The sequence below is a fragment of the Trichoderma ghanense genome (genome assembly GCF_004382785.1).
Source record: "Trichoderma ghanense strain CCMA-1212 chromosome Unknown scaffold_0, whole genome shotgun sequence".
NCBI classification, from domain to species: Eukaryota; Fungi; Ascomycota; class Sordariomycetes; order Hypocreales; family Hypocreaceae; genus Trichoderma; species Trichoderma ghanense.
The window spans coordinates 2617841-2644459 of NW_027395663.1; the positions used below are offsets into that span (position 1 = coordinate 2617841).

At 55.2% G+C, this 26619-nt stretch overlaps 9 protein-coding genes across 9 annotated transcripts; 3 read left to right on the plus strand and 6 right to left on the minus strand.

Annotated features, from left to right (window-relative positions):
* Positions 1 to 298: 298 nt before the first annotated feature.
* Positions 299 to 2949, minus strand: CCMA1212_000889 (uncharacterized protein; the record flags this gene model as incomplete). The annotated part of the gene is made up of 2 exons (XM_073698338.1): positions 299 to 2339; positions 2408 to 2949. 2 exons carry the CDS (start codon positions 2947 to 2949, stop codon positions 299 to 301), a joined length of 2583 nt encoding a protein of 860 aa, XP_073563831.1.
* A 1433-nt stretch (positions 2950 to 4382) lies between these two features.
* Positions 4383 to 5909, plus strand: CCMA1212_000890 (Monoacylglycerol lipase ABHD12; the record flags this gene model as incomplete). Its single annotated transcript, XM_073698339.1, has 6 exons — positions 4383 to 4495; positions 4573 to 4646; positions 4731 to 4928; positions 4993 to 5000; positions 5076 to 5775; positions 5827 to 5909. 6 exons carry the CDS (start codon positions 4383 to 4385, stop codon positions 5907 to 5909), a joined length of 1176 nt encoding a protein of 391 aa, XP_073563170.1.
* A 1285-nt stretch (positions 5910 to 7194) lies between these two features.
* On the plus strand, positions 7195 to 9080 carry CCMA1212_000893 (Glycylpeptide N-tetradecanoyltransferase; the record flags this gene model as incomplete). The annotated part of the gene is made up of 3 exons (XM_073698340.1): positions 7195 to 7928; positions 8028 to 8610; positions 8679 to 9080. The coding sequence occupies 3 exons, from the start codon at positions 7195 to 7197 to the stop codon at positions 9078 to 9080; spliced, it is 1719 nt and encodes a 572-aa protein (XP_073563169.1).
* A 271-nt stretch (positions 9081 to 9351) lies between these two features.
* On the minus strand, positions 9352 to 10647 carry CCMA1212_000894 (uncharacterized protein; the record flags this gene model as incomplete). The annotated part of the gene is made up of 2 exons (XM_073698341.1): positions 10362 to 10647; positions 9352 to 10293 (listed from the first exon to the last, which is right to left on the minus strand). The coding sequence occupies exons 1-2, from the start codon at positions 10545 to 10547 to the stop codon at positions 9352 to 9354; spliced, it is 1128 nt and encodes a 375-aa protein (XP_073563168.1). The 5' UTR covers positions 10548 to 10647.
* Positions 10648 to 11402: 755 nt separating this feature from the next.
* Positions 11403 to 12518, minus strand: CCMA1212_000895 (uncharacterized protein; the record flags this gene model as incomplete). Its single annotated transcript, XM_073698342.1, has 4 exons — positions 11403 to 11642; positions 11707 to 11994; positions 12063 to 12258; positions 12394 to 12518. The coding sequence occupies 4 exons, from the start codon at positions 12516 to 12518 to the stop codon at positions 11403 to 11405; spliced, it is 849 nt and encodes a 282-aa protein (XP_073563167.1).
* Positions 12519 to 12938: 420 nt separating this feature from the next.
* CCMA1212_000896 (Glutaminyl-peptide cyclotransferase) lies at positions 12939 to 14177 on the minus strand (the record flags this gene model as incomplete). Its single annotated transcript, XM_073698343.1, has 2 exons — positions 13544 to 14177; positions 12939 to 13467 (listed from the first exon to the last, which is right to left on the minus strand). The coding sequence occupies exons 1-2, from the start codon at positions 14167 to 14169 to the stop codon at positions 12939 to 12941; spliced, it is 1155 nt and encodes a 384-aa protein (XP_073563166.1). The 5' UTR covers positions 14170 to 14177.
* A 1119-nt stretch (positions 14178 to 15296) lies between these two features.
* CCMA1212_000897 (uncharacterized protein) lies at positions 15297 to 16979 on the minus strand (the record flags this gene model as incomplete). The annotated part of the gene is made up of 4 exons (XM_073698344.1): positions 15297 to 16292; positions 16354 to 16500; positions 16618 to 16754; positions 16901 to 16979. The coding sequence occupies 4 exons, from the start codon at positions 16977 to 16979 to the stop codon at positions 15297 to 15299; spliced, it is 1359 nt and encodes a 452-aa protein (XP_073563165.1).
* Positions 16980 to 18729: 1750 nt separating this feature from the next.
* Positions 18730 to 19454, minus strand: CCMA1212_000898 (uncharacterized protein; the record flags this gene model as incomplete). Its single annotated transcript, XM_073698345.1, has 3 exons — positions 19347 to 19454; positions 19203 to 19291; positions 18730 to 19131 (listed from the first exon to the last, which is right to left on the minus strand). The coding sequence occupies exons 1-3, from the start codon at positions 19447 to 19449 to the stop codon at positions 18730 to 18732; spliced, it is 594 nt and encodes a 197-aa protein (XP_073563164.1). The 5' UTR covers positions 19450 to 19454.
* A 4750-nt stretch (positions 19455 to 24204) lies between these two features.
* CCMA1212_000899 (PX domain-containing protein YPT35) lies at positions 24205 to 25040 on the plus strand (the record flags this gene model as incomplete). The annotated part of the gene is made up of 2 exons (XM_073698346.1): positions 24205 to 24684; positions 24831 to 25040. 2 exons carry the CDS (start codon positions 24205 to 24207, stop codon positions 25038 to 25040), a joined length of 690 nt encoding a protein of 229 aa, XP_073563163.1.
* Between the last annotated feature and the right edge of the window lie 1579 nt (positions 25041 to 26619).

Sequence of the window (26619 nt, forward strand, 5' to 3'; positions counted from 1 at the left end):
CTCGTTCTGACATCTTGACTTTGCTAATCTTTTCAAAAGAATAAGAGACAATTTGGTTTTTAGATCAGTTCGCCTCGTTTGCTTACATCTCCAACAGAATACGACATGACCCCAGCAGTGTTGATACGACGTATAAAAAACGATCCATGTCCTCCATGCCAATCCAATACTCCAGACCCCTTTCTCCCGCTCCCGCGAAATGCATGTCTTTGAAGCATCTAAGAAATAATAACAAATAACAGCTCTAGCCCATACGCAGCACTGCCAAATACTCTATGCCATCGCCAAGAGTCAAACACTACTCTTTCACTTCTTTAGCCGTGACAGACTGGATGAGGCGCTTATACTTGGCTTCGTTCTCTTCCTCAGGATCTGGAGGTCTCAGAAACTCAAGCTGTTTGGTCGAGTTGGCCGACTTGGTCCAGAGAACCGTCGGTTTCACTTCCACTGTCTGATCAGAGTCCGTCTCGACCTTGGGCGTCGATCCATTCGTCTTGGGTTCGTCAGACACGCCGTTTGCCTTTTCGTCCTTTGACGCCCTTGGCAAATGCATTGCCAACAACACATACTCGGCACGCGTCATGTTGTCCATAACGTCGTCCATGTACCGCCGTACCTCATCTTGGGGGGCCACTACGCGCATCAAGTTCTCCAGAATGCGTCCAGTTTGTGTAGAGATGCGTATCGTGACGGGCTGGTAGTAGTCTAGTTTGGGATCCCCGCCGTACTCGGATGTGCTTCCTTTGCGGACAATGAGGAACGATGCAACCACTTCTTGGCCAGATGAGCTGGGTAGGTATTCCAAGATGCTGAACTTGGGGAACAGGTAGCGATCGCCGGTCCCAAAATCAAAGACCACGGCGGAAATGTCAGGCTTCGGCGCCGGTGGCGGGCCCTTGGACCGCAGTGCCTGAGGGTTCGCCTGCTGGGGGGTTGGAGGATTCGAAGCTCGCATGTGGCCATTGGGAGCGTCGTTTGGGGGCTGCTTTGCTTGCGGTGGTGGTGCAGGCGGCGCCTGAGGAGCAGGCTTCGCGTCTCTGTGCAGGCGGTCGAGGATCTCCTTTAGATCTGTTGCATCTGTAAACCCGGGACGGCCTTCAGCAATGCGTCGAATCATGTCGCTGGTTTTGGGGTCTTCCAGAGCGGCCTTCACAAGCAGTACGACCAAGGGATCGCTCCTTGGCGGCGGTCTTAGTTCGCTTGATCTCTGGCGAGGGTTGGAGGTCAAGACAATGTCGAGAATGGTTCGCACTTCATCTGCGAAATACTTGACCGTCCTTCCATCTACGAGCAGCCTGTCGGCCGAAGGGCCCTGCTGGCCGCCGCTCCGCCGATAATCCGCATTCAACTGGTCAATAATCTTCTGGAAGCGGTCGAGTTCCCCTTGTTTAGCCTGACCGACGGCAACTCTCTTCATGAGATCTCTCAGCTCAGGATCCCCCGACGCCTTCTGGGCCAGCAGGGCAATGACCGGATCGTTGGGCACAGGCTTTGCCGGAGGGCGTCCTGCAACTGGCGCCGCCGGCTTCCCCCCAGCCGGAGACTGAGCGGGCCCGGCATTGGCCGGTCGTGGATGCGGTGCCGTAGTCGTGGATGGCGGCGGTGGTGGTAAGGGCCTTGCTAACGGCGTGCCGGTATGAGCTTGCTGCTGTCCTGGAAGAGAGTTCGTGGGCGGTCGAATTGGAGGTGGGGGAGCTGCTGCTGCCGGGGGAAGAGTGGGCGGAGGCGCAGCAGGGGGCAGAGCAGCAGGCTGCGCAGAGAGCGCTGGGCCGGGCGATGGTGATGTGGCTACGTTGATGGTCGTAAGCGGCGAGGGTGTAGGCTGAAGCCCGGAGATGCTCGGCGAGGACGTCGATGGCCGCTGAGAAGGACTCGGGGCGGCGAGGGGCTTCGGCGTGGTGGCTGCGGTTGGGATTGGCGTCGAGGTCGTCGATCCAGGCGCAGGCGGAGGGGGCATTGAGCCATTCGGAGGGCCATATTGGAGCACCGGTCGGGCGAGCGGCTGAGGTTGTGACTGTGGTTGCGGCGGCTGCGCCTGGGCCTGCGGCTGAGACACTGACGGTGACTTTGGCACCTGCTGCGGTGTCCGGGGCGGGGGAGGACGCTGCTTGGATTCCTTGACCACGTACATGGTGGCCTCGATAATGTGCGGCTCGATGGTGATGGTGACGTTGCCGACTCGGGTCATGCTGTCCTTGGGCGGGTTTTTCGGATCCTCATTCAGCACGCCCTTGCGCTTGTGAGGCTTGGTCCAAAACTTTTCAAAGAGTCCATCGTTGATCCATCGATATCGAGACCGCGAGAGGGATTCCGCAAGAACGCCGCTGTCGAGGGGTGAGCTAGGTTAGCGAGCGCGGGCTTTACGGCGGATCATGGCAGGACGTGCCTTTCTGAGATTGATTGATACTCTTTGGCGGACAGGTCGTCGGGCTGCGCGCTCTCGATCGTGGGCAACGGCTGCCCGGGCTGGAGCGAGGTTGGCAGCGGCGGCGGCGGCGTTGGCGACGGCTCCTTGACGACGGGCTCGGGCGGCGGAGGAGGCGTGACGGAGCGGTCGGCTCGCGGAGTCAAGTTTCGGCGTTTGTTGGCATTCTCAACGCGGGCCGACGTCCTCGCGGGGAGCTTCCGCTTCTTCTCCATCGCGTCTCGAGGCGGGTTTACACGGCTGCGGCAGGCGACGGGCGACGGTTCAGCATCATAAGAGCGCCATGCGAGGGCAGCGAGCGGCCTGGGGGCGCGAGGCCGGGCTGCTGGCAGAGCAGTGGGGAGGGACGGGCGGCGATGCTGCGCAGAGGCCAGCGAAGAAGCGACAACGAGCCAAGGCAGAGGCGTGCGAAGCAGAAGCAGGACGAAGGTGCTGAGCGGTGCAAGTCGGTTCCAGGCTTCTTTTGGCCGGTGTTGGTACAAGTACTCGTACAAATCCTGGAAGCTGCCCAGCCGGTTAGTCATGCGCTGATTGGCTGCGGGTGCATCTGCGCTGCTGCAGTCCAGTGTGGTGCCGTCGAGCTTCGGCGGCAGGGGCCTGATTGGCCCGCTAGGGACCGGGCTGGTTGGCGGCGCCGCGGGATTGGCGGGCTGCTACAGCGCCATCCCACTAAGCCCCCCCTCTGGACTGCCAGGGCCACAGTGCTGAAGGCAAAAGGTACAGGGGCCAAGAGGGCCTTGAAGGGCCTTGTCAAGCGCGCTAGAGGAACTGGTGGAACCTCATATGCATCACCGAGTTCTGTTGGGTTCAGTTGCTCAGCAGCAACATGACCTGACATCCATGGAAGCTCAAACGGAGCACATCCGGACGTTTGCAAGTGAGAGCCTCCAGGAACCTACAGGGCGATTTACGGTGCTTGATCACCGCAGAGGCTGACGCTGAAGGCGGTGATTACCATGACTCGGGATACAAAAGGTGAGACTTACCTGCATCATACGGCGCAGCACATGTATCGTCATCAGACCGAGCACATGCACCTCACTGAGTACATGTATCTACAGGACATACGCGGCACGTCTTCTTTACTGTACTCGGAGAACGGTGGATGGGATGTCGATCCTACCGAGCCTCAACGGCCTGCAGCCACGAGTGCCCAACGTCCCTCCATGGGGTGCGACTACATGGACCTCGGAATGTACTCCGAGGAGGCCGCGTACTGTCGACGACGTCTCATGTAGAGCGGCAGATGTGCGGAGTACCTTGTTTGTATACATGAGGTCAAGTAGCTTGCGGCTGGGAATACGAATTGCCTCGTTGGCTGTGGTGTGGCAGGGCGAAGTTGAAGCATCGTGTTCACTCATTGCAGTATTACTGTATGCATATCTAGGTAGTGGCCACGCCACACTGAGGGCATACGGGTAGATCCGGTGGCGATTGATACTCGGACTTTTGTTGCTCGGGTTCGATCGACGTAATAAAATGCATTCGCAGGTAGGATACTCATGGAGATTTGTCCGTGTGTATTTGCACGCATGCCCAACCACGGAAGACATACGGGCGAAGAGAGAGGGTGTCAAGCCTGCAGATGACTGGAGTTGTGAATGTGATGGCGCCAACCAATTGACTCAACGGCGTAAGCAAAGGCATCAGTCAAACCGGGGAAAAGAAGACAGACAGGGTACAGGCATTGAAGGGAGTGTTGAAAGAACAAGAGAACCCAAGTCTTTGCATGTAAATATCTTGACTTTTCAATAGAGTAGGTATCTTTTGTCTGCCTGCAGTGGCTCCATTGAATGCGACGACGATCCGCTTACGAAAAAGCTCTCCCCCGCCATAATAAGTTGGTTGACGGACTCCGTCACCCGTCAACACCTGCGTTTCTGCAGCCTCCCGACACCAAAGCCTTGCACCGATCCCAGACGCAAGAGGGCCCGCTGTTGCGCCCTGTGCTTGTAAGATGGCTGCTCCCTTGCATCCCGTCCTTTGGGCATCCATCTCGCTGGCCGCTGTGCCATTCGTCTTCTATGCCGCCCTCATAGGACTGGGCGTGATTCCCTTCTTCCAGCGGCAGTAAGTTGCACTTTCATCCATTCCGAATGCTCTCGGTATATGCGTCACCCAGACTTGCTCGACTCACTACCGTACAGCTTCCTATATGCGCACACAATCAACTCGCTATGGTGGTCGGATATCAACTCCCCCATGGGTTGGGGCTTTGCCAGTCCGTACCCGTCACCACTGCTCTTCTCGCGTCTGCAGTTGGCGAGATTACACCACTAACAGCTTTGGTTACCCATTCCAACAGAAAACCAAGTCACCCCCTTTGGACTACAAACTTCAGATGGCGAGACAATCTACGCGTGGCACATTCTGCCACTGCCTCTCTATCTGCAACATGAAACCACAGTGGCAACACAGGATATGGGATACTGTAACGACTTTACACAGACCGAGTCATTTCGATTGCTCTCCAGCGACCCAGAGGCCAGACTCATCATCTCATGTAAGTACATTCCCACAGCTCAGAACCTATCAGAGAAAGCCGTGTACTAACTGGGGTTGCACAGTCCACGGTGTAAGCTTGCTTCAGCGCCGTGATGACTGCTATCCATCATAGGGTACATATCAACTCACTTTTACATACCTACAGAACGCAGGCCACATCGCCCAAAACACTCGGCCGGTTAGCTATCACGCCTTGACCGACACATCATCGTACCACGTTATAGCCATTGACTACCGTGGCTTCGGCCGTTCCACCGGCACGCCCGACGAAAAGGGCCTGATCCTAGATGCCGTCGCCGTCGTCGACTGGGCAATCAATGTGGCAAGAGTCCCCTCAAATCGAATTGTGCTACTCGGCCACAGCCTTGGTACCGCCGTTGCCAGCGGCGTCGCCGAGCGCTACACCCTCCAAGGGGTCGAGTTCGCCGGGATCGTGCTCGTCGCCGCGTTCAGCGACTTGGCCACAATGCTCAGCGGCTATCGTTTCGGAGGAGTGGTGCCCGCCCTGGGGCCGTTTGCCTTCTGGCCCTCCTTCCAGCGTGTCCTGGACAGAGTCCTCGTGGACAAGTGGCACTCGGCTAACAGACTTGCCAATATTGTCCGCCATTCTAGGAAGAGGCTGCGGTTAAATTTGGTACACGCAAAGAATGACAAGGACATTCCCTGGACAGAGGATAACAAGCTGTTTCGGGCTGCCGCAGGGGAAGCCGTTGGTATTCTGGATGATGATGAATTCAATACCTGGAAGGAGTCGCGGACCGTCCGGACGAGTAACGAATCGTTCGTCACTACCTGGAGAACAGGCGAGGATACCATCATTCGTCAAGAGCTGTTCCCCTATGGCGGTATGTCCGCGAATCCAATCATTGGGCCTGCCCAGCTGACCGTATAACCAGGACACAATGACGTCTTGGGCTTTGCGCCAGTGACCTTGGCCATTATGAGGTCGTTTGAACTTGAAGGCACAGCCTACGACTAACGGCGTTTACATGTGGAAAGCAAAGGATGCAGTTATCGCCGACCACGAGCTGTAGACTTTACAAAGCCAAGCAATTGATGATTGGATATCACCATTTAGCATCTTTTCGGCGAACAAATGCTTGTGAGGGGCGTCTCTACATAAGACCGTGGGCCATCACGAGCAAACAATAGCCATCCACGCACAACGGACAGTCGAGAGCATAAGTGAGACTAGGATTCACTGCGGTGCTGAGGCGTATTTCGTCGTAGCTACAGTTGCAATCCTCACCACATCTCGGATCAATTGGGCCTCTGTCACATGAAAACCTTTTCAGAATGGAGGCAAAAAAAGAATGCTCGACGGAGACAGGATTCGAACCTGCGAGGCCGAAGCCATATGATTTCTAGTCATACCCATTAACCACTCTGGCACTCCGCCTATTGGATGATTGATGCTACTATGTGGACCGCAAGAGGCATATAGAGTACAGGAGAATCGAGCAGGAGAAAAAGAGAAGATTTTTTCCTTGGGCCCAAAGGAAAAAGCGCAAAAAAAGAAATGTTTCGACGGAGACAGGATTCGAACCTGCGAGGCCGAAGCCATATGATTTCTAGTCATACCCATTAACCACTCTGGCACTCCGCCAATCAGATGATTGATATAAGGAGATGCATTATTCAGTATTATACGGCTACTCAGTTTTGCACTCAACATCAGCTTCCCATTGAATTCAGGGTAGGGACATGACATGGTAAGAGACAATTTTCGATAGGATGCAATACGCACCTGCATCCTTGGCGCATGCTCTGAGCTCGTGATCATTCTTGAGAGGCGTGGGAAGAAATTCTGGCTCGCATGCTTGATGATTTTCTTGGTGTCAACGGCCCAGCTGTGTCTCTTGTGAGTCCAAGTTCAATGGTGACAGTAAACAGCATGTATGACGAAGCTGAATACACGTACTGGGACCCCGTACCTGTAGTGGCTTGCGCTTGTTGAGACAAACTTCTGCCACAAAAGAACCAGTAGGTATCGAGATAATCAAAAGACAAAGTGAAATCATTCTCATTCTTCTGCAAAAAAAAAAAAACCAAAAGTACAGGATAACAGGACAATTGACATACAGTGGCCTCCAAGCATCTCAGCTGAAACACTTGCCATCAGCCTCGCTCTCACAACCCCACCAAGCTCGGCTCAGTGTTGCTTCACCCCACCATCTCCCACCTCGTCTCGTGTCCTGAACCTGCTGAAGAGCCAGCCTCGAGGTTCCCCCCCTCTTACACACTCACCACATACGTTACACACGATGCCAGTCGAGGAATCCAAGCCGGTCGACGAGACCGTCAGCGCGGTCGACGCCGAACTCAAGGCCAAGCAGGCCGCGGCCGAATCCGAGGGCGAGTCGGAGGATGACGAGCCGACGGCGGGTGACGCCGCAGGACCAGCAGGAGCAGCGACCGGCTCCGGCGCTGCTGCGGCGGCGGGCAAGAAGAAGAAGAAGTCGAAGCGGAAGAAGGCCAAGGAGCTGCTGACGGGCAAGTCGGGCTCGAGCGGCGGCGACGACACCGAGGCGGACCTCAAGAGGGCCATCGGCGGGCTCACGCCGCAGCAGCTGCAGGAGCTCATGGCGCTGAACCCGGCGCTGGCGGGCGAGCTGGCGGCGGCGTCGGGCAGCGCGAACCCGTCGCCGGACCAGATGGCCGAGATGCTCAAGAAGATGAACCTGCAGGACATCATGACGGGCCTGGCGGCGGCGGGCAAGAACGCAAAGGACATGGCGTCGTACAAGTTCTGGCAGACGCAGCCCGTGCCGCGCTTCGGCGAGGACGACAAGACGGTCGAGGAGGGGCCGCTCAAGATCCAGACGGTCGACGAGATCCCCAAGGAGCCCGCGCCGCTGGTGGCCGGCTTCGAGTGGGTGGAGATGGACCTGACCAACGACGACGAGATCAAGGAGATTTACGAGCTGCTCAACGGCCACTACGTCGAGGACGACGAGGCCATGTTCCGCTTCAACTACGGCCCGGGCATCCTGAAATGGTGAGTTGGCGTTGGCCTGGGAGCCGTTCTACCTCTTCTACATATCCTCCGCTGGTGTTGGGCTGGTAATGCTAATCAAAACCTCTGGGGAAAAAAAAGGGCCATGATGCCTCCTGGCTGGGCCAAGCACTACCACGTCGGCGTCCGCGCAACTCAGTCCCGCAAGCTCGTCGCCTTCATCTCCGCCATCCCCGTGCGCGTCCGCGTCCGCAACAAGGTCATCACCTGCTCCGAGGTCAACTTCCTCTGCGTCCACAAGAAGCTCCGCGGCAAGCGCCTGGCGCCCGTCCTCATCAAGGAGATCACCCGCATCAGCAACCTGCACGAGATCTGGCAGGGCCTGTACACGGCCGGCATCGTCCTCCCCAAGCCCATCAGCACGTGCCGCTACTACCACCGCTCGCTCAACTGGCAGAAGCTGTACGAGTGCAATTTTGTCCACCTGCCCAACGGCAGCAAGCCCCAGTACCAGATCCGCAAGTATGCCGTGCCGGATCGCACCTCCACCAAGGGCCTGCGCGAGATGAAGCCGGCGGACATGGAGGCCGTCGTCAAGCTGATGGACAAGTACATGAAGCGGTTCGACATTGCCCCCGAGATGACGGTCGAGGAAGCAACACACTGGTTCTGCCCGACGGTCGAGGCAGGCCAGGACCAATACATCTGGTCCTATGTCGTCGAGGTAAGGGAGAAATCAACCCCGAAGACCTCTGTACTCTATTCGCCCCTACTGACTTTTTTTCTGGCCAGGACGATGAGAAAAACATTACCGACTTCTTCTCCTTCTACTGCATCGAGTCCTCCGCCATCAACAACCCCAAGCACGACGTCATCCGCGTCGCCTACCTCTTCTACTACGCCACCGACGTCGCCTTCAAGGAGCCCTTTGACAAGGCCGCCCTCAAGGCCCGCCTCAACGACCTCGTCCACGACGCCCTCATCCTCGCCAAGCTCGCCCGCTTCGACGTCTTCAACGCCCTGTCCCTCATGGACAACGCGCTGTTCCTCGAGCAGCAGAAGTTTGGCGCGGGAGACGGCCAGCTGCACTATTACCTCTTCAACTACAGGGCGAACCCCATAGCTGGAGGCGTGGATAAGAAGAACCAGCTTGATGAGAAGAACCTCAGTGGTGTCGGACTGGTGCTGCCTTGAGGGAGGAAGAGAGCAACTGTCTTTTTCTCTTTTATGCTATTGTATGCTGCATACCATGTGTGGTATAAGATGAAGAAAGACGAAAAAGAGGATTAAAGAAAGAAAGATAGAGATGCATAGTAGCTAGCCTCTTGACGCAAATAATCTAACAAAAAGCTAAGACTAGACTTGTCAACCCACGACAAGACTCGCTTGCATTGCAGTATGCCTCTTCCGTATGCAAGAATCATCTCTGCCTCCCCAAACATTTGCACACATGTCTACAATCGTTCTATCCCAGTTTCGCCCACGCAATGAACCGCTCCTCTAGCAGGCTATTGAACCACTCCGCCCGATCCATAAGCGGCGCATGGCCCATGCCCTCGACAATCAATCCCACGCCCGGCTCAACATATTTGATCAGCTTCTCCCCATTAGCCACCGTAATCATGTTATCCGCCGTGCCGTGCATAATCATGATACGCTCCCTCCCCACGCGATCAGCCATGGAGCGCAGCTGCGCGGGCGTCTTCCGGTGTCCCGCCGCGGCAGTCAGCTGGCACAGGAAGCCCTGCCTCGTGAACCACCCCTTCTGACGCTTCTTGTAGAGCTCCTGCGCCTGGAACCGCTGAAAGTTGGTATCAAACGGGAGATACTCCCCGTCCGGCGTGCCCGGCGCAGGACCGCACCGAGGCGTCGTCTTGGGGGAGGGAAGCGTCGCCGCGTCGTCGGGAGCGGCGAGCCACTCGTCGGCGAAGAGCTGGCGGCTCGTGTCCGCGATGCCCTGCTCCTCGGACTTGGGCACGACGAAGCCGACGCGCTGCCAGAGGGCGTCGCCCCACGACTTGGCCGGCCCGCTCTCGAACTGCGGCGTCGTGGCCACGAGCGTCAGGGAGCGCAGGCGCTGAGGGATGGCGCAGGCGACCTCCTGGGCGATCATGCCGCCGAGGGAGATGCCCACGACGTGGACCTCGCGATCGGCGGTCCAGCCGACGTGGTCCAGCACGTCGACGACGTCAGCGGCCATGGCGCTGGTGGTGTACCGCGCCAGGGGCTTGTCGCTGTCGCCCATGCCGCGGTTGTCGAGGATGAGGACGGAGTATTCGTCGCTGCGGTCGTGGCCAAAGTACTTTGTTTGGCGCTGCCACGAGGTTTTCACGCCGGCTAGGCCCATGATGAGCTGGAGATGCCGTGCATTGTCAGTATACGACAGGCGACAAGAGTGGTTTATTGGCTCTGGTATGAGGAGAGAGGATCGAACGCGTAGTTGCAGAGGCCCATGGGTATAAGAGCAAGACATACCACAAGTTTAGTCGGCCCTTCGCCATGAATTTCCCAAGATATCTTCACCGGCCCGCCTCTTCCATGTGCAGCCTCCACGAAACCTCTTTGATGAGGCTCCAGAGCCCATATCACCGAGGGATACGCCGGATGCTTGATTGTCTCCTCCGCAGTCGGTCTTATGAACGCCCTGCAATCATTCAGCATTAGTCTCCACGAACCATTTTTCAACGACAATGACGATTGTTGCTAGGAATAACGTAAAGAAATAAGGTGCGTAGAATAAGATGTTGATGTAAGCCGGCGCATAAAGTTATCAGTGAGACACGAGAGACGTGTGCCACTTAAGAAAACACTCCGTTACACTCGCCCACTGGGTACTCAATGGGTTGAGGGCTGCACTTAAAAGAGACGAAGGGGACTTGCATTGTTATTTCCAAGCTGGTTCCCGGAAGGATCTTGTCTCAGGGTGCGGCGAACTGATTCTCGAGAGATTGAGACCTTGGATAACAAAACGTGGGGAACTCGGTTCTCCAACTGAGTATGGCAAAAGTTGGCGCTCTATATCCACCTAGGCGAGATCAGAACGAATGGAGAGAGAATTGCCCAGATACAAAACCTCTCAGGGAAACAGTTCGTTTAGCCCAAGAATAAGTGAAACTGGCCAGTTGACGACAACAGGGCCGGCATCTCGTGAGGTTGGAGGTCAAAGCTGCTGACATCATCACCAATACGTAACGTCATTCGCGCTGGGCCTCGGCATGCCTGAAGTGTCCGAGAGCATCTGATCAGTCATGATGCACTTCATTTTTTTGTTGGGCGATGCCTGCTCGTCTATGCTAAAATACATTCAGTCTTACATCATCTTGACAACGTCTTCGTATTCTGTCAAACTTCCATGCCGTCAAAAAATGCAATTCATGTGTCGCCAGATGCCAATGGCCCTTTTCAGCCAGGCGAGGCTGCTAGATATTCTAGTCCGGTTGCTTTATAAACCGAGGACGGTAGCCTTCATCATCCTCCAACTCCGTTTTTCGTTGCCCGCCGTGCTCTTCACGATCCTCACCTCTCACCAGCCAATCGCCGGCGCTGAACCTCTCCCAAAGCCTTGGTTCCGCTCAAGAAGGCGGCCACTCCGACGGCGCCGATCGCCGGCAGAGTCTGGAACAAGTTCCACTTGGTGTAGTAAAGGAAGAAGACGCCCTCCATCGCAACGATTGATCCGAAGAAAACAACGTGCGAGATGGGAGCGCTGCTCAGAGCCTTTTGCACATGGGCAAAGTTTCCCCCAATGGCGAACCACTGTGACCAGTTAGCACATCCATCTTGTCGTCTCTCATGCCCACGGTGGTTCGAGTAAACCTACGCCGATAAACAGGGCCGGGATCGTAGCTAGCACGGCAAGTGAGAATGCAACCGAGACGATCCTGGGAGGGTTCTTGGGATCGGCCCGAAAGATGTGATGAATCTCAGCGAGCTTGCCATAGCGCAGCGGCTTCTCGTAACTCGGCACAGCGGTAGCCGGGTCCAGCTTGACAGTGAAGTCGAAAACGGGTGTCACCGAGCCCTTGGTCGAGCCAAAAGATCCCAGGACAAGGCTGGCTTCGAGAGGCTCCTGAGATAGAAGCAATTGGACGGGAAGGTCTTTCTGAGTCTGCCTTTGGTATTAGTTGTTCGCTTTGTCCAGCCAATTGTTTCGTTTGATCGTAGGGCTCAGCGTACGATTTCAACTGTTCCCTTTCCAGACTCCTTCACGGTCAGGGGGAAGGGCGCTTCCAGACCAGACGCCTCCTTCACGACCAAGAACGCTTGGTGCGGCCGCTTCGCCTTGGAGCCCTCCTTTGTCGTGAGCGTCACCTTGAGCTTGTCCTGGTGTCCCAAGGTAAGGGTGTTCTGCACTCGATCATCGGCAGAAAATCTACATGCCCAATTGTCAGCACAACCATTCAAGTCCCAAGTGATTCTGTTGCGCGGACAAGAGGACGAAAAGCGTCGCAAGGCTAGGAACGCAACCGAACCGGAAGCTCTGTCTTGGCACCAAGGGAAAGCTCACTTCGCTACCGCATCGTTGCCGGCTTTGGACGTCACCTGAACGGTCCCGTCCGAAAACGTCCACGAGGACGCCGCAGAGGCGATGCTGGCGAGCGCCAAAAGGGTCGAGGCCACGGAAAATCGCATGGTGGGCAGGCGGGCGGGTTGGTGCGACGAAGTTGGAAGATGCGCTGCTCCCCCAAAAGATGACAGACAGCTTCGAGAGCTTTTGGTGCTAAAGGTTACGTGTTGAGTCGCAAGGTGGGGGCTGTGATTGGCCGGCTGCCAGGTACAACACACGGTGCACGCGATTATAAACACTGTAGGATCTGCACCGTACAAGTATTCTGGGGGGAAATGGAACGTATGAATCTCTGCGCATTCGAGAATGCTTCATGTTGATTGTATTTCCAAGGCAGTCTAGCTGCATGTACAGGGCAAAGCTCAATGTAATTTCGGCTTTGCCTAGATCACAAGTCCTGCCTCAACAACAAAGCCATAGCCTCCGGCTTTGATCTACAGAACCTGAGGAATTCGTTCCAATCGAGACAATCACCCCCAACCGAGTCATAACTCTGTCCTCTGGCTCGGTTCCAGCGTCGTCTCGCTCCTCTTCTCCTTCGTAGCCGCTTTCGGGAAATGCCCAGACAGATCCATCCACTCTGCCGTAAAGGCCAGAACAAGCTTCGTCCAGTCCATCACAGTCGGCATGTCGAGATGCTCGCCGTCATCCGCCATGGTGTGCCACACGTCAGGAAACGGCGTGGGGATCAGGTGGAGGATGTCGACGCCTCGCCTGAGGAAGGGGATATGGTCGTCTTCGATGCCTCCGTAGCCGAACTGGTTCGGATGCTTGTCCGCGTCCGGCAGAAACGGGCGGCTGGAGTTGGACTCGAGCAGTCCTAGGTCTCGCATGCGCTTCTCCAGTGCCGCCATGTTCCTGTACGCCCAGTGGGTGGTTAAGAAGTAGGACGGCACACGGGGGTTGGCTGATCCAAGGAGGTCCAAGAGGACGAAGAGGCTAATGGAGTGAAGGGGCGTCCTGAACGTCGACATGGCAGGATGGAACTCCGATTCCCACGTCTCTGCCAATGATCTAGGAAAGAACAAGTTAATGATGCCATCCCTCCAAACGCAGAGATACAAAAAAGCGAAAAGAACGTAACCCCTACCTTGCCCCATACAGCGAGTCCGTCTGCGTCCAGCGCACGAAAGCCTCCTCCCCATCCAGCAACAGAATCTGCACCCCGGCCCCCGGCTCCAAATCATCATCCAGCCCGCCGCTCGCCGCCATGTCAGCCCACTTGGCCTTGAGCGCCCCGTCGATGCTCCTCGCGACGTGCATCAGCATCGCGCATGGCGCCGCGCTGTCCGTCGCCCCGATGAAGTCCTTGGGCTCGACCTTGCTGTCGTAATGCGCCACCAGCGTCAGCCGCCCGACATCGCCCGCGCCGTACCCCGGCGGGTCGCGGCGCAGGATGATGTTCGCAAACGGAACGTCCTTGTCGCCAGTCGCTGGCGTCTTGGAGGTTGAGTTCTGCCATAGAATCTCCCAGTCGGGCAGGTTCGTCTTGAAGAAGTCGACAAAGTGCCGCTGCGTCTTGACCTGGCCCTCGGTCCCTGGCACGCGCGGGATCAGGATGGGAGCCAGGAGCTTGCCGTTGTGAATGTCGAAGTCCTGGCCGGGAGAGGGCAGGCTGCGCAGGTCGTCGTCGGTCAATGTCCCGATGCCGAGAGCGGCGCCCACTAAACTCAAGAGCGGGACCGCGAGGGATGCCCGCAAGACGTTGAGATGCATCTCTTTTGCTTATATGGAGTGGTGGTGATAGTACGTGATCTGAGAGGCTCCAACCTGCAGGGCCAACCTGCGTGCTCCCACCAATACCTGAAGCAGCCAAAAGTAAGCAACAAACAGAGAAAGACAGAGCGAATACGAGACGGCGACGCTAGAAGAAAAAAAAAACCACGGTGGACGTCAAGACGAGGCTGTCATCCCCTCGGCAGCCACGACATCAGTTCTCACGGTTTGGAATGTCATTTACAAGGGAGGTTGTCGGTCCAAGGGTTATCGCCAAATATCTGGCTGGTGTTATCTTAGCCCCAGCCAAAGCACATGTAAGACCACTATTAACGGGGTGTCGTGGCCACTGCGGGATCAGCCCCGCTAAGCCGCATCGCGGAGGCCCTGGAAAGCTGGCCCTTGTTCCTGGGCTTTTGTTGAGCCGCTACTTCGAACTGCGCTTCATCAACGTGTCTAGCCGGTATGTGGCTTAAGGGGCTTTGTTAGGGGTCTCGATCGATTGGTACTGGCCTTTTGGACTCTTCATCATGTCAATCAATGACGTTTGCTTTCAAACCGCCTGCAGATTCAGATTTAGCCAGGAACTCCTCCAGTTCTCTTCGCTCAAACATCCGATACATGTCGAAAGTGTTATTGATCAAACAATGACGCCTAATCGTGCTGCTGAATCTATATGTACCCCCCGTATTAATAGGAATACCGAGTAAGAATATTACACATTGCCCCCCATGGCCCGGAACGCAAAAAGGCCAGAGCAGTTCCATGATACAAGAGCGTAAAGCACCATCCAAACGCCAAGTCAGCCGTGCGCGTCGTGCACAGAGCTGCTCAAAAAGATCTCGTCTTTCCTTTTCTATGTGCAAGTGTCCCCAATCCATATCTTCTAATCGAAATCTTGCCGTGTCATCTGGCTTTCTTTTCCTCTTTACCATGTTTTGAAGCCTGCCCACCACCAGGGCGTTGAAGTCCTCGTCCCACACCAAAAGTCTCCAACTTTGGTTCATGAAGGCATTAGTTGTCTTGAGAAGTGTGAACAAAGAGTACACAAATTGAAAGTGAAAAGAAAATGGCCTCAAGAATCAAGGCTCCTCTAATTCTTCGAGTTGGTGATCCATGATGTGCATCTAATGCAGCTTAGTGGCGGCTCGGGCAGCCATCTTGTTGGCCATCTGCTTCTCCCTGGGAATGGTGAGAGCGTTGATGCCCAGAAAGTTGCAGATGCTTGTGATCACCAGGTAGGCCCAGCGGAAATAGACCACCATGGAGAAGATGAGATAGGCCCACAGGTAGACCAGCTCGAGCTCGGGGCTGATCTGAGGAAGTCCGATTCGAGGCAGGTTTCCGAGGACGGCACCGCCGACCAGCGGCGTCAGCATGACAGTCCAGTAAGGGAACGGCTGACGGGTCAAGTGCGCCAGAATCATCTTGGTCGTCAAACGCCCAAACACAAAGGACATGGTGAAGCAGAAGAGAGTAAGATGGTTGTCCCTCATGAGCGAGCTGTAGGGCGAAAAGACCCAGGCGCCAATGCAGATTGTGAAGACGGCCATCGGAATCCACTCGAAGAAGACGGGGAGAACAGGGAGGTTCTTTGCTCGGCGCGCACGGGCAACGTTGAGGACGCAGAAGGGGATGTGGCAAGTAACCAGCAGCAAGACCAACATGCCGACCCAGATATCCCGGAAAGACACATCTCCAATGAGGTGAGCCACTCCCTCCAGGTGGTCGCCCCAGATGTGTGCCAGCGGCTTCGTGAAGACGTCGGGTCCGTAAATTCCAGAGACAATCATGATGCCGCACGCAATGAGGAGGCCTTCGGTAGGGCCGTTGAAGAAGCCGAGGTATAGAGTGTGGGTGTGGTACGTCTCCCACGTCGAGAAGAACATGGGAAGGCATGGGACAAGTGCCGTGAAGACACCGGAAGGCGAGGTGCCCAGCCCCATGGCCGCCGTCTCGAGCAAACTGGCGAGCGTGCAGTTGAGTGAATCAATGCCGTGGTCGAAGAGCTCGCCCAAACCACTCGAGGTGCCGGTCCTTCTCGCCTGCTTCCCGTCGACATTGTCCATCGTCTGGTACATGAAGAGGCCAAACGCAAAGCTAAAGTATAGCCATGACGGTGCCTACACGGTGTTTCTCGGTCAGCATGGCGAGGCACGCGTGGCTTGTATGTCGGTGACGTACGGGTCCCACCAAGTCGGGCACGTAGATGACCATCAACCCGACGTTGAAGAGGATGAAGAAGAAGCCCAAAAGGGTAACCATGTTGGGCGCAAGCCATAGCGGCAATATCTCAACGAAGGCATTCCACTGCAGAGCAATTCCCATTAGCTACCGTTTTGCAATATTCCCGCCTTTCATTGTTGTGTCCTCGCGAGGAGGGGCCGAGCAGCGCCGATGGGCAACGTCATGCGGAAGCGAGGGGCGGTTCGATCGGTGAAGCCATACCCAAGGACCCAGGATGTATTTCGATACTGGTGATTTATCGACGCTCGAGTATTTGTACGACTTGAGATGGATCAGGGCATCGTCCGAGATGCACTCGGCCACAGCCTGCTCTAGGTCCACCGATTCCGGGTTAGCCACTGCCAGTATAAAGGCACAGGAAGGGGGGAAAAGGCGATGCCCTCCATCTGTCATTTCGATAGCGCCGCCACCCGGCCACGACTCATCGAAACGCAGCAGGATACCCCTTTTCCACCCCTCAGCTTCAAACAGAATCTCGGCTTACTTGTGTTAGGAGCCATACTGCCACCACCTCGTGTTGAGGTAATATCGCCTTGGTGCAATGGCAGCGTGTTGCTGGACATCGTAGAGGGGGGGGGAGGCCGGGGCCCGGAGGGAGGTAGGAGCTTTCTCTTTAAAAGAGGACACAAGGAACCGGCGCCAAGGGGGGAGCCTCGTCAGTTGCTCCAGGTTTGTCTCTTGCGGGAAGAACTAGTACGAGCAGGTCACTTCCTTGCTCCCGTGCGTCCTAGTTAGACTGCGCAAACCTCAGACAAAGAGACTTTTTTTTTTTTTTTTTTGCTGCTGGTCGCCCAAGTGACCAAGAGTCTGGTTTCGTTGGGAGGCGTGCATGAGGAGCGACGGTTTGTGGTCCCTCGGACCCCTGCTAAAGAGACCTCGGAAAATCTGCCCGTGGGCCTCTGGAACCGCTAAACCCGTCCCAGTCCCCTGAGCTGGAGGCGCTACAGGGCTCAAGAAGCCCCCAAGAAGCCCCCCCAAAGAGCTGCTGGAGAGCTTCCACGGCTCGCCTAATGATGACGCGGGCCCCACTCTGCCCACGCAATCTGCCAGTTGGTGGTGGTCGCCAGCACGTGAAAGCCGCCAGCCAAGTGCATGTACGTAGATTTGGTCCAATCTCCCGACTTCAGACGCTCAGCTTTCGTCCTCAGTAGCGGTACATGTACCTGGCGAGACGCTGCGAGTTGTTGGGGATTCAACGGCGCTCTACCTGACTTCTTGGAGGAAGGGATGCCATTGAGTCATTTTTGGTATCACAGGTGCTAACGGGTAGTGTGATGTGTGATTTGAGGTTGGCCACACCGGATTGATGAGCCGGCAGGGAGCGAGCGCTACATGTCAAGGCATTATAGTAGTTGCTGGCGACGCAATGAGGGTTTGCGGGTGTATCTTGCACCGAAAAATCCTGTGACACCATGATGGACAACCACTAGGTACCTTAGTACTAGATGCCTAGTACTAGATTCATATATTAACTACCTAGTAGGCAAGTACGAAGAAGAAGTAGGTAAAGGAGAAGAGCAATCTGACAGAAAGAGGAGAAGACATCATGTCACCCAATGACAGGCTTCCCGATGGGTGGGTATAAGGCTAGTAGTGTTCTGTCTGGTCAATAGACCTACAAATCTCGAGCCTCATCTGATTTTCCATCGTTGACTCGGCAATCTTCCTCCCTGCAGCTACCTACCTTATCACGTCAACATGCACGTAAACCCTGCACAGAGTCTCCTCAAGGGAGGCCGTGCGTATCGATATTGCCAGATGCATCGAGCCTCTCCCTCGCCCGCGATGATGTAAATTTCTTGGGAACAGTCGCGTGATCTTGGAAGCATCATGTGCCAAACTCAACAAAAACTGCAAGTTCACATGTCCGAGATAGACTCGCACCAATGCATTCATCCATGCAAGATCAACCGCGTAGCCTAAATACATGCACCTCCAACGTTTTTCCGTCCCCGATTCACCGTGCTAAGGTAAGGTAACATTGAAGATATGGCTGCGAATCATGTGCTAAGATAAACCTCCGAATACCTTACCCCAGGTAGACAATTAGAGGACCAGGGCGGAGGCAAGCAGACAAAGAAGATGACACGCAATTATAATCGTATCAATTGTATCGTAACAAAACAGGCATGCAGAAGTATTAAGTAATTTCATAGCCCAACCTCACCCCGTACGTGTACTGACAACGTCGAGGAATTCATACGTAAAACGCGCGCTCCAATGAAACCAAACCAATCAACCATTACGAGCAATCTTCCTCGGCACTCTAATTGCTTGCTCAACCGCACCACTGCCCCTCCAAACTCCATCGTCTTACAACATGGCAAACCCAACAAACATGCTTCCCAGGAGGACAGCCAGGCCATAGGTTCGTCCAACCTCAACCGCGGGGGCCGCCATCGACTTGCCCTTGCCGCTGCTGCTGCTGCTTCCTCCTCCGGGGGTACCGGTGTAGATGGTGTCGGGGCCTGCTGTGGTGGAGGTGCTTTCGGCCGTTGTCTGCGTAGCAGTGGCAGTCGAGTTGTACCGCTTGGGATCAGTGGCACCACAAGGGTTGTCCTCGGCACAGTTAGAAGCACACGTGTTGTCTAATCCGCAGTTGTTTCGGCACTGAACGACATATTCTTGGCAGATGAAGAACGGCAGCGTCAGGGTGTATTCGGAAATATTGGGCTGTTTGTTGTCACCGCAGAGGCAGCCATAGCTCAACGTTTTCTAGTAAGAGGCACCGTTAGCATGAGCACAAAGGTACACTTGCAAGGAAGAGTACACGAATAGAGGCGTACAGGATTACACTCGTTGACCAGCGTCTGCTTGTTGGTCGTCTGCTGGCAGATGAGGGGGCACGTCGACGTCTCCGAGTTGCACCAGTTTTCTATATTCTTGTTAGCATCGAAGAGCTACCGTTGGTGGACGAGTCTATATCTCACGTCTTGTCGACAGAGGAACACTGTCGGGGTCGATGTAGTAGTCCTTAGCGAGCGAGACGGCCACCATCGTGGCGGTGACCAGAAGTGACTTGAGGGACACCATCTTGACTGTGTATGTGGTATATGTCGAGGGAGAAGACGCGCTTCGTGATGGGTGTAGACCAAGGATGCTGTGAGGGACTGTCGCCGAGCAGCGTTAGTAATGCAGCTTGCAACGAAACACACTCGAATGCTTGTTCGCGAGACATGAAGACAGGAGAGGAAGAAAGAGGAGAGAAGACGGAGGAAGCAGCTCGGGCAAGGACTCACAGATTATGTAAAGGAACCGGCAGGCGCAGGAGAATGAATTGCGGATCCAGAAGCGAGAGACTGGGGAAGGAGAAGGAGCTCGAACAAACGACTCGTTAACGACAGAGATGGCAGCGGCGGCGAGAGAAGAAAGAGAACGGAGACAGGATCAAGACGGAGGCAAGCCGCGAGAAAAGCACCTGGCACTTTTATGAGCTGGTCCCGGCGGAGGCGACGGAGGTCCGGCTTAGAATGTCTCCAGAAGAGCCAGAGTGACCAGGGCGGGGGGGAAAGCGAGGCCAGGAGTCTGTCCACGGGCCCCCAGCTCGAAGCTGGTCCCTATCAAGCCGATGGACGCACAAACGGCCAGCTTCAGTATCAGGCTAGCTCCAGTTCGTGTTGCCCTCCACAGGCCACCCTTTGGGCAGAGGCAAACGGGGCGCCCTTGGGTCTCACATTGTGTGTATACTTGACTGATGGATGTACTGTATAGTTGTAGGTACTTCGTGGTTGGGCTGTCGGTAGGTGCAGAAAGAGGGATGGAATAGGCGAATCGATGCCGCGAGTCGTGATAGTGCCGTACTAACAAGCAGCGGTACCTCGTAAGGTTGCATCTGGAGGTCGATCTAGTGCTGCTGCTACTGCACCCTCGCACTCAATTCCTCAGAAGCTTTGCACCAAGCGGCGACAACAAGCAAAAGTATCGAACAGCCGACTGCTTTGCACAGAGCAAAATCAACGTTCGACAATAGTACAATGGCTTTTCGGCGGCACAGGGGACTCGAAAAGCTACAACCTCGCAAGTTCATCCATTCCATCGTCGAATTGCCCGCTAGTGCACAGTCGTAGCGCGTCTTCGCTAGTGGAAAGATCCGAGCTTGCAGTATTAGCTTCTCCCCCCCCTTTTATGAGCTTCTAGGCAGGCTGGGAAATGAACCGAGCGGCTTACTGTCGCTCGCGGGAGGTGGGAAAAACGGGCACGAAAGAGGCTGGATCTGCCAATGGCGTTGAGCGCAGTAAGCCAGGCTCTCCCTCTGCAAATCTCCGTGGTACAAGTTGTTGACTCTGGCGTTCTGCTGTCCGACTCTGGAGATTCTCATTCACTGCATCCCTTACTACTACTTGTATGTGCCAATGCGTACGAGTACAAAAGCGACAACCTGATGGCATCGTGCAGCTCGTCGACCGGACTCTTCCATCAAGCCGTGCCGCAGGCAAAGTCGACGGGGATCAAACATTACGAGCCCACTAGCCAGCGCTGGGAGGCAGTTGAGCCTGTTCGCCCATCGAACCAGGGTTCTCCGCTTGGTCGTTGACGAAGGGAATCGAGAGAGAGCCACCCATCGCGCCGTATCAGTCGCCCCCCTTCGTATTCTGTTATGCATGCAGATGGAGACGGGAGCTACAGAATCGCCCTTATGCAGACACTGGCTGCCAGTAGGCACATTCAGAACGTCGAAGGCAGGCGAAAATGCTCCGCGTTCTCCGCACACTAACAATAACAACAAGCTTGAGAGGAGGCAGTCATGAAGTTGACGTCGCAAAAATTTCCGCGAGGAATGCAGCCGTCTCTGCTGGCCTGAATAGTCACATTCGTGGGGAGATCCACCAGGCCGCGATCATCATACCTGCAACATTGCAAAGAGTCCTAGCGATGCGAAGAGGGGGCGCGGGATCACGAACGACAGCTTGTATGAGGTATCTTGTGTATGTATTAAGCTGCTCTCCTCGCCTCTGTACGGGCACGATTTTGCGCTTGGCTCTGTGAGCATTGAATCAGTGAGGCTTCTTCATCTTCCCTGACCATGTCAGGGGTCTGTGTGCGGTTATTGCTTTGGTTCAATGGTACTCGTGTGTATTGTTGAGGCTCGAAAGTGCCGGGAGAGCCGCCTTTCGGAGTCGACGAGCTACAAGGGCTGTACATGACCTGTCAGACATGCACCCCGATCCCGGCCAGAGCCCCATTCCTCCTCCCTGCCTTCTTGGGCAGTTGGTTGCTCGGTGTCATTTCTGCGCAAATATGCTTCCGTTTCGTCGCATGGGGGCCTGACGAGCACAGACGGCCCCGTTCGAGTTGTTCCATGAGCATCCACCCTGCATCCCCGACATTGTGATGGAGGCAAGGCTCGGGGTACAAAACTGAGTGCTTCTGCTCGTACGTACTCACGTATAGTGCCTGTATACCTCCTTACGACACGAGAGAGCAGAGATGCCCACCGCCGCCGGCATTGAAAGCTTGGCTCGCCGATCTGAGAATCTGGGGCAGAAGCCAAATTGGAGGGAGGAGGTTGGAACCAGCACGACGATTCGCGAATGAGAGTCCAGGGCTGCGAGAGCGTTATAAAGAGGGTCCCGTTCAGAACTGTCCTGTGGAGAAGGAAAATTGGACGCTGGTTATCCATCACATCAGGCGATGATCATCCCCGAGCTTCCAGGCATGAACAGGCCAGACTATTGGCGCAGGCTGATACTGACTCTGTAGTTTTCTGCCGAGTTCTACAGTACTCTTTCGTTTGTGTGCCAACATGAAGGCACGACACACCGTATCGGAGCCAAGGCGGCTGGATTGTGGCATGGGAACCGCATTACGAGGTGATTCGCGACGTATACGTTCGGTGCACTTACAGGTAAGTGCCTCCTCGAACGGTCAAGAGACGGTGAGGACATCGCCGATGGCCTCTGCTGTTGATGGAACGGAGCGCACTCCCTTTGATATATGAGATTGAATTGGGTAATTACGGCGTGTCTCAGCCACGTCGCGAGCAGCCGTCGGCCAACGCTGGATATTGTTGACTGTTTACATTAGCACAGAGCACCAAACCATTGATGATTGCGATGGGTCATCTGCTCAAGCTGTTTCATTACTATTCCAAGGAAGAGATAGCAGTGACTGGGTGACAGCCAGCGTGGGCAAATGCCAGTCGATCAACTGTCAACTTGAGCACACCGCGGTATCGGACGAAGCAGTTTCCAGCTCTTCAAGACCACGTTACGGCTCCGAATCAAGACGGCATGCGATGCTCCCTTGAATTTATCCCTGGGAGGCCTGCAGAGCCGTACGGACCAGCCCCTCCTGTCATTGTTCATCCGGCAGTACCGGAGAGCGACTGAAGAGGGATACCTTGCTCATTATCATCACCGCCATTGAGATGGCTGCTTCACTCAGACTCTGTAGGTCACATTGCTCTGTTGAAGAGACTGATCGTATCTATCGCCTCTTCATGCACGGGCAGAGCCAAAATGATTGGCGTGGTAAAATGCATGGCAAAAGGGCAATACGAAGGTATGCAACGTCAGACTCCCATCCACCGAAAACGCCAAAGCGTTCCATGGCCATCGTATATCACCAGACATCATCGGGCAGCTCATCAGCAATACGATGAATCATCGGCCGCTAGCAAAGGTGCATGCATGTAGCCTCAACTCTCACCTGGTGGTGAGATGACTGTTCAAGCCCGACAGAGCCGTGATCTCCTTCCCACAGCACGCTTTTTGATGGCAGAATCATGATCAGGCAACTCTGGGAACAGGTACCTAGGTAGGAGTCGTCGCCTTGAGTGGATATAGTAGAATATCAGTCTGTGAGAGCAACTGGAACAGTGATATACGAGTATCTGCATAGCAGCGGCGCTAAGGGTTCATAGGGAGAGCCACGCATGGATCATGACGAGAAGGTGCGTGAATGGCCGATGACAAGGCCCCATTGACCTCAACTGGACTTGAAGCATCGGCCCCAAGCCACGCAGCAAATAGTACACACAAGCGGCCAATTACGATAGAAGCGCACAGCTGGTTCACGATCTTCCCGGCAAGGCTCTGCGCAAAAGGCATGTCGCTCCACAGGCCCCTGAGGCTCTCGATAGCCGCTCCTTGGCTGCGAATCTGCCACATGGGCTCCTGGCTATGGATTCCACGAGATGGAGATTCAGAACCTGTGGATCTCTCGAACCATGCCCGGCAGTTACAATCTTTGATCACCTTGCCCTGGGCATCATGATCGTACATACAAAAGGTGAATGTCTTGGCCGAGGAGCACCTCCAGTCTGTGTTACCAGGCACATGTATGTAGGTACTAGGTAGGTACTGTGGTCGACCAATTCTCACTTACGTCACAGCCTCATGGCTTGCTTTGGTGTTTTGATCCCGACCAAACATTGGAACCCCACGTTCGTGACAGGTTTTAGCTGCCGTGCGGAAGTTCCAAGTCGTTACGCCACTCTGCCGGACTGCCGGGCCATTTGCTTGCCAGCCGGAGGCCGTGTAAGATAGCGAGCGATAGGCCGCCAATTCCAGCAGACTCTCATTCGATGTCCTTCCTCCACCTACAACCGCCAGCTTCTCTCCCACTTCAACCTAGACAGTCCGCGGCATCGAAGCCACGACGGCCCGGCCCTCCCGCCCTTGCCAGTGTCATTTCCTTTGCGTCCGGACTGACCCTCGACGGGTCCCCGCGCAATTACAGAGCTCCTCCAGAACACGACAGGGCCGCTGCTCCGAATCAGAATCAAAAGACACGACATCTCGATCGATAGCCACGCGAGCAATTTGCGATTGCCCTACACATGGCTGAATGGCGCCGGCTGTAGACGAGGACCATGCGCCAAGCGAGTTGACGAGCGAGGCAGGCCCACGGCCGCCGGCGGACGGGTCTGGCGCAGCGGCAGCGCCGAGTCGCACTCTGAGCAGGCTGGATACGCAGCTTGCTTCCAGAGACGACAGCGCCTCGCGAGAACAAGCCAGCCATGCTGCTACTGGTGGCAGCGCCGTCGAGGGCGAGGAAGCGCTGCGCACCGCAACGACGCCGCCGAGCTCCGTCACCTCGCCGCCGCCGTACTGGCCCCATGCTTTTACACACCAGCGCACCGTCTCCAACCTGTCCGCCGAGTCCATCCTGCCGATAACGTTGCGCGACAACGACACGAGCGACGACGACAGGAACAGCGCGTGCTGGGCCAAGAGCGTCGAGATTACCGACTACGTGGTCGTCAACGGGAGCAACACCAACATTGGCGCCTTCGTCGTCTGGAACGTCCGGGTCGAGACGTTGAGTGTGAGTTGCAGTCCTTTTGCCCGCCCTTTGCGCGACCATCTTTGGCGCATCGAAGCGCTCAAGGACTTGCGCTTTTGGCTCCTTGTCGCGTCTACGTATAAGAGCCCTCGTCTGACGAAACCCTCTCTTGGCTCGATGCGTTATAGGGAAGCTACCTGAATATCCGAAAGCGCTACTCCGAGTTCGACGACTTCCGGCGAAAGCTCACAGCGTCGTTTCCCAACTTCAAGGCCGCCGTGCCGGAGCTGCCGCCGAAAAGCGCAATCTTCAGGTTCCGCCCAAAGTTTCTCGAGAAGCGCCGCGCTGGACTGCAATATTTCTTAAAGTATGGATTTCCTCTTTGCTCTGCCCAGTAATAATGTGCTCTTGCTTGCTGCACGGACTTCACGGACTAACATGGTGCCTTTTCTCCAACCCAGCTGTATTATGTTGAACCCGGAGTTCTCCGGGTCACCTGTTCTCAAAGACTTTCTCTTTGCGTAAACCACGCGGCGTCTTGTAATTCCATCGAATTGCATCTTTATACGCGCGCGTCCTGTCTCTTGTCAAATGTTCATCTGGGAGGGAAAAGGGAAATATGGACAACGGCGCATGGATGTACGAAACACCAGAGGCGCACCCACGTGTGGCCGGACGACGATGAAGTTGAGGATTCTTCTCTTTGGGTAACATTCTTCTTCCATTCCATTCTGAGCATGTCTCTGCTTTCTACAGATTTTGTGTTATTAGCATCGTTGGAACGAACTCGGTAGGTGATGGTGGCATGATGATGTGTTATTGTATAATCATCAGCTAGCTGTAGGTACTAGTCGTATATATATAATGATAATGAGGCATCTTGTACCGGTTCTACAGATACAGCTAGCTGTATGGATGCCAAATAGACTGAGCGCTCTGATAACCCCTGCGACGATAACATGCATTTCATGGACCCCCTTGAGCGATACGCGCTGCGCCATGCCAATTGATTCCATGCCTATCATACCACTCCCTGTTCCCCCAAACCGCTTCCAGAACATACTCGTACATGCAACATCTCTGCATGCGGCTCCTCACATTCCACACCCCATCACGTCCCTCCATCTCCATGCATTCTCAATCATCAAAAGGAAAACAAGCCCCAACCTCTTGTATTTCCCCATGTCATGCTCAGCACAACTCCATTGCTGCGCTCCGCTCTGCCTTGCACCGCCTCAAACATGTTTCGTTAACTATTACTACCTAGGCCCAACTCTCCCGACCGCAGCGTTTGGTCTTGGTACATATTTGTTTGGCCCAGAGCGTGCCGTTTCCGAGACAGAGAGAGAGGAAGAGGCGCCATGATCCGGAATCCTACCCTAATCCCTTCTCGGCTGGGCGCAGCGGATTCTGGGAACGACATGGAGATCGATGGTCCCAAGAGGCTTTCGGAGGATTCCGCATGCACGGGGCTGACAGCTGCGTCACTGTGTGCTTGTTAATGTATTTTTCTGCTCTCTTTCTCTGTACATGTGAAGATGCCTGATTCATGAGAGGATCAAATGTCTGTCTGTTCCTTTGTTGGTCTCCCTCGACCGAATGATGTAGAACCCCGAGAATAAGGGCCATGCGTACCACATCTTCTCTCAGTAAAAACAAAAGAGGAGAAAGGAGAAAAAAAAAAGACAGCGACTACTCTGGGATTTGATGTCCCGTCAATCCCATTCTCACAGGGACCTTGGAAGATGGGATGGACCCACGTCGCGTCATCTTATTGCATCACTATAGTAACTCATGGTTTCTGATCCGTAAGCCCTCTGAAAATAATACAGTAATACCTTGTGTTGCTTGTAAGCCTGCCGTGCCACAATCCCCAGGGCGAGCTCCAGCTCCCTTCAGCTCCCCTCCAGTGCGCATCCGGCTCTCGCAGCACTTTGCAGTCCCGCCATCATAGCCCCAAATCTCAGATGCGAGGCG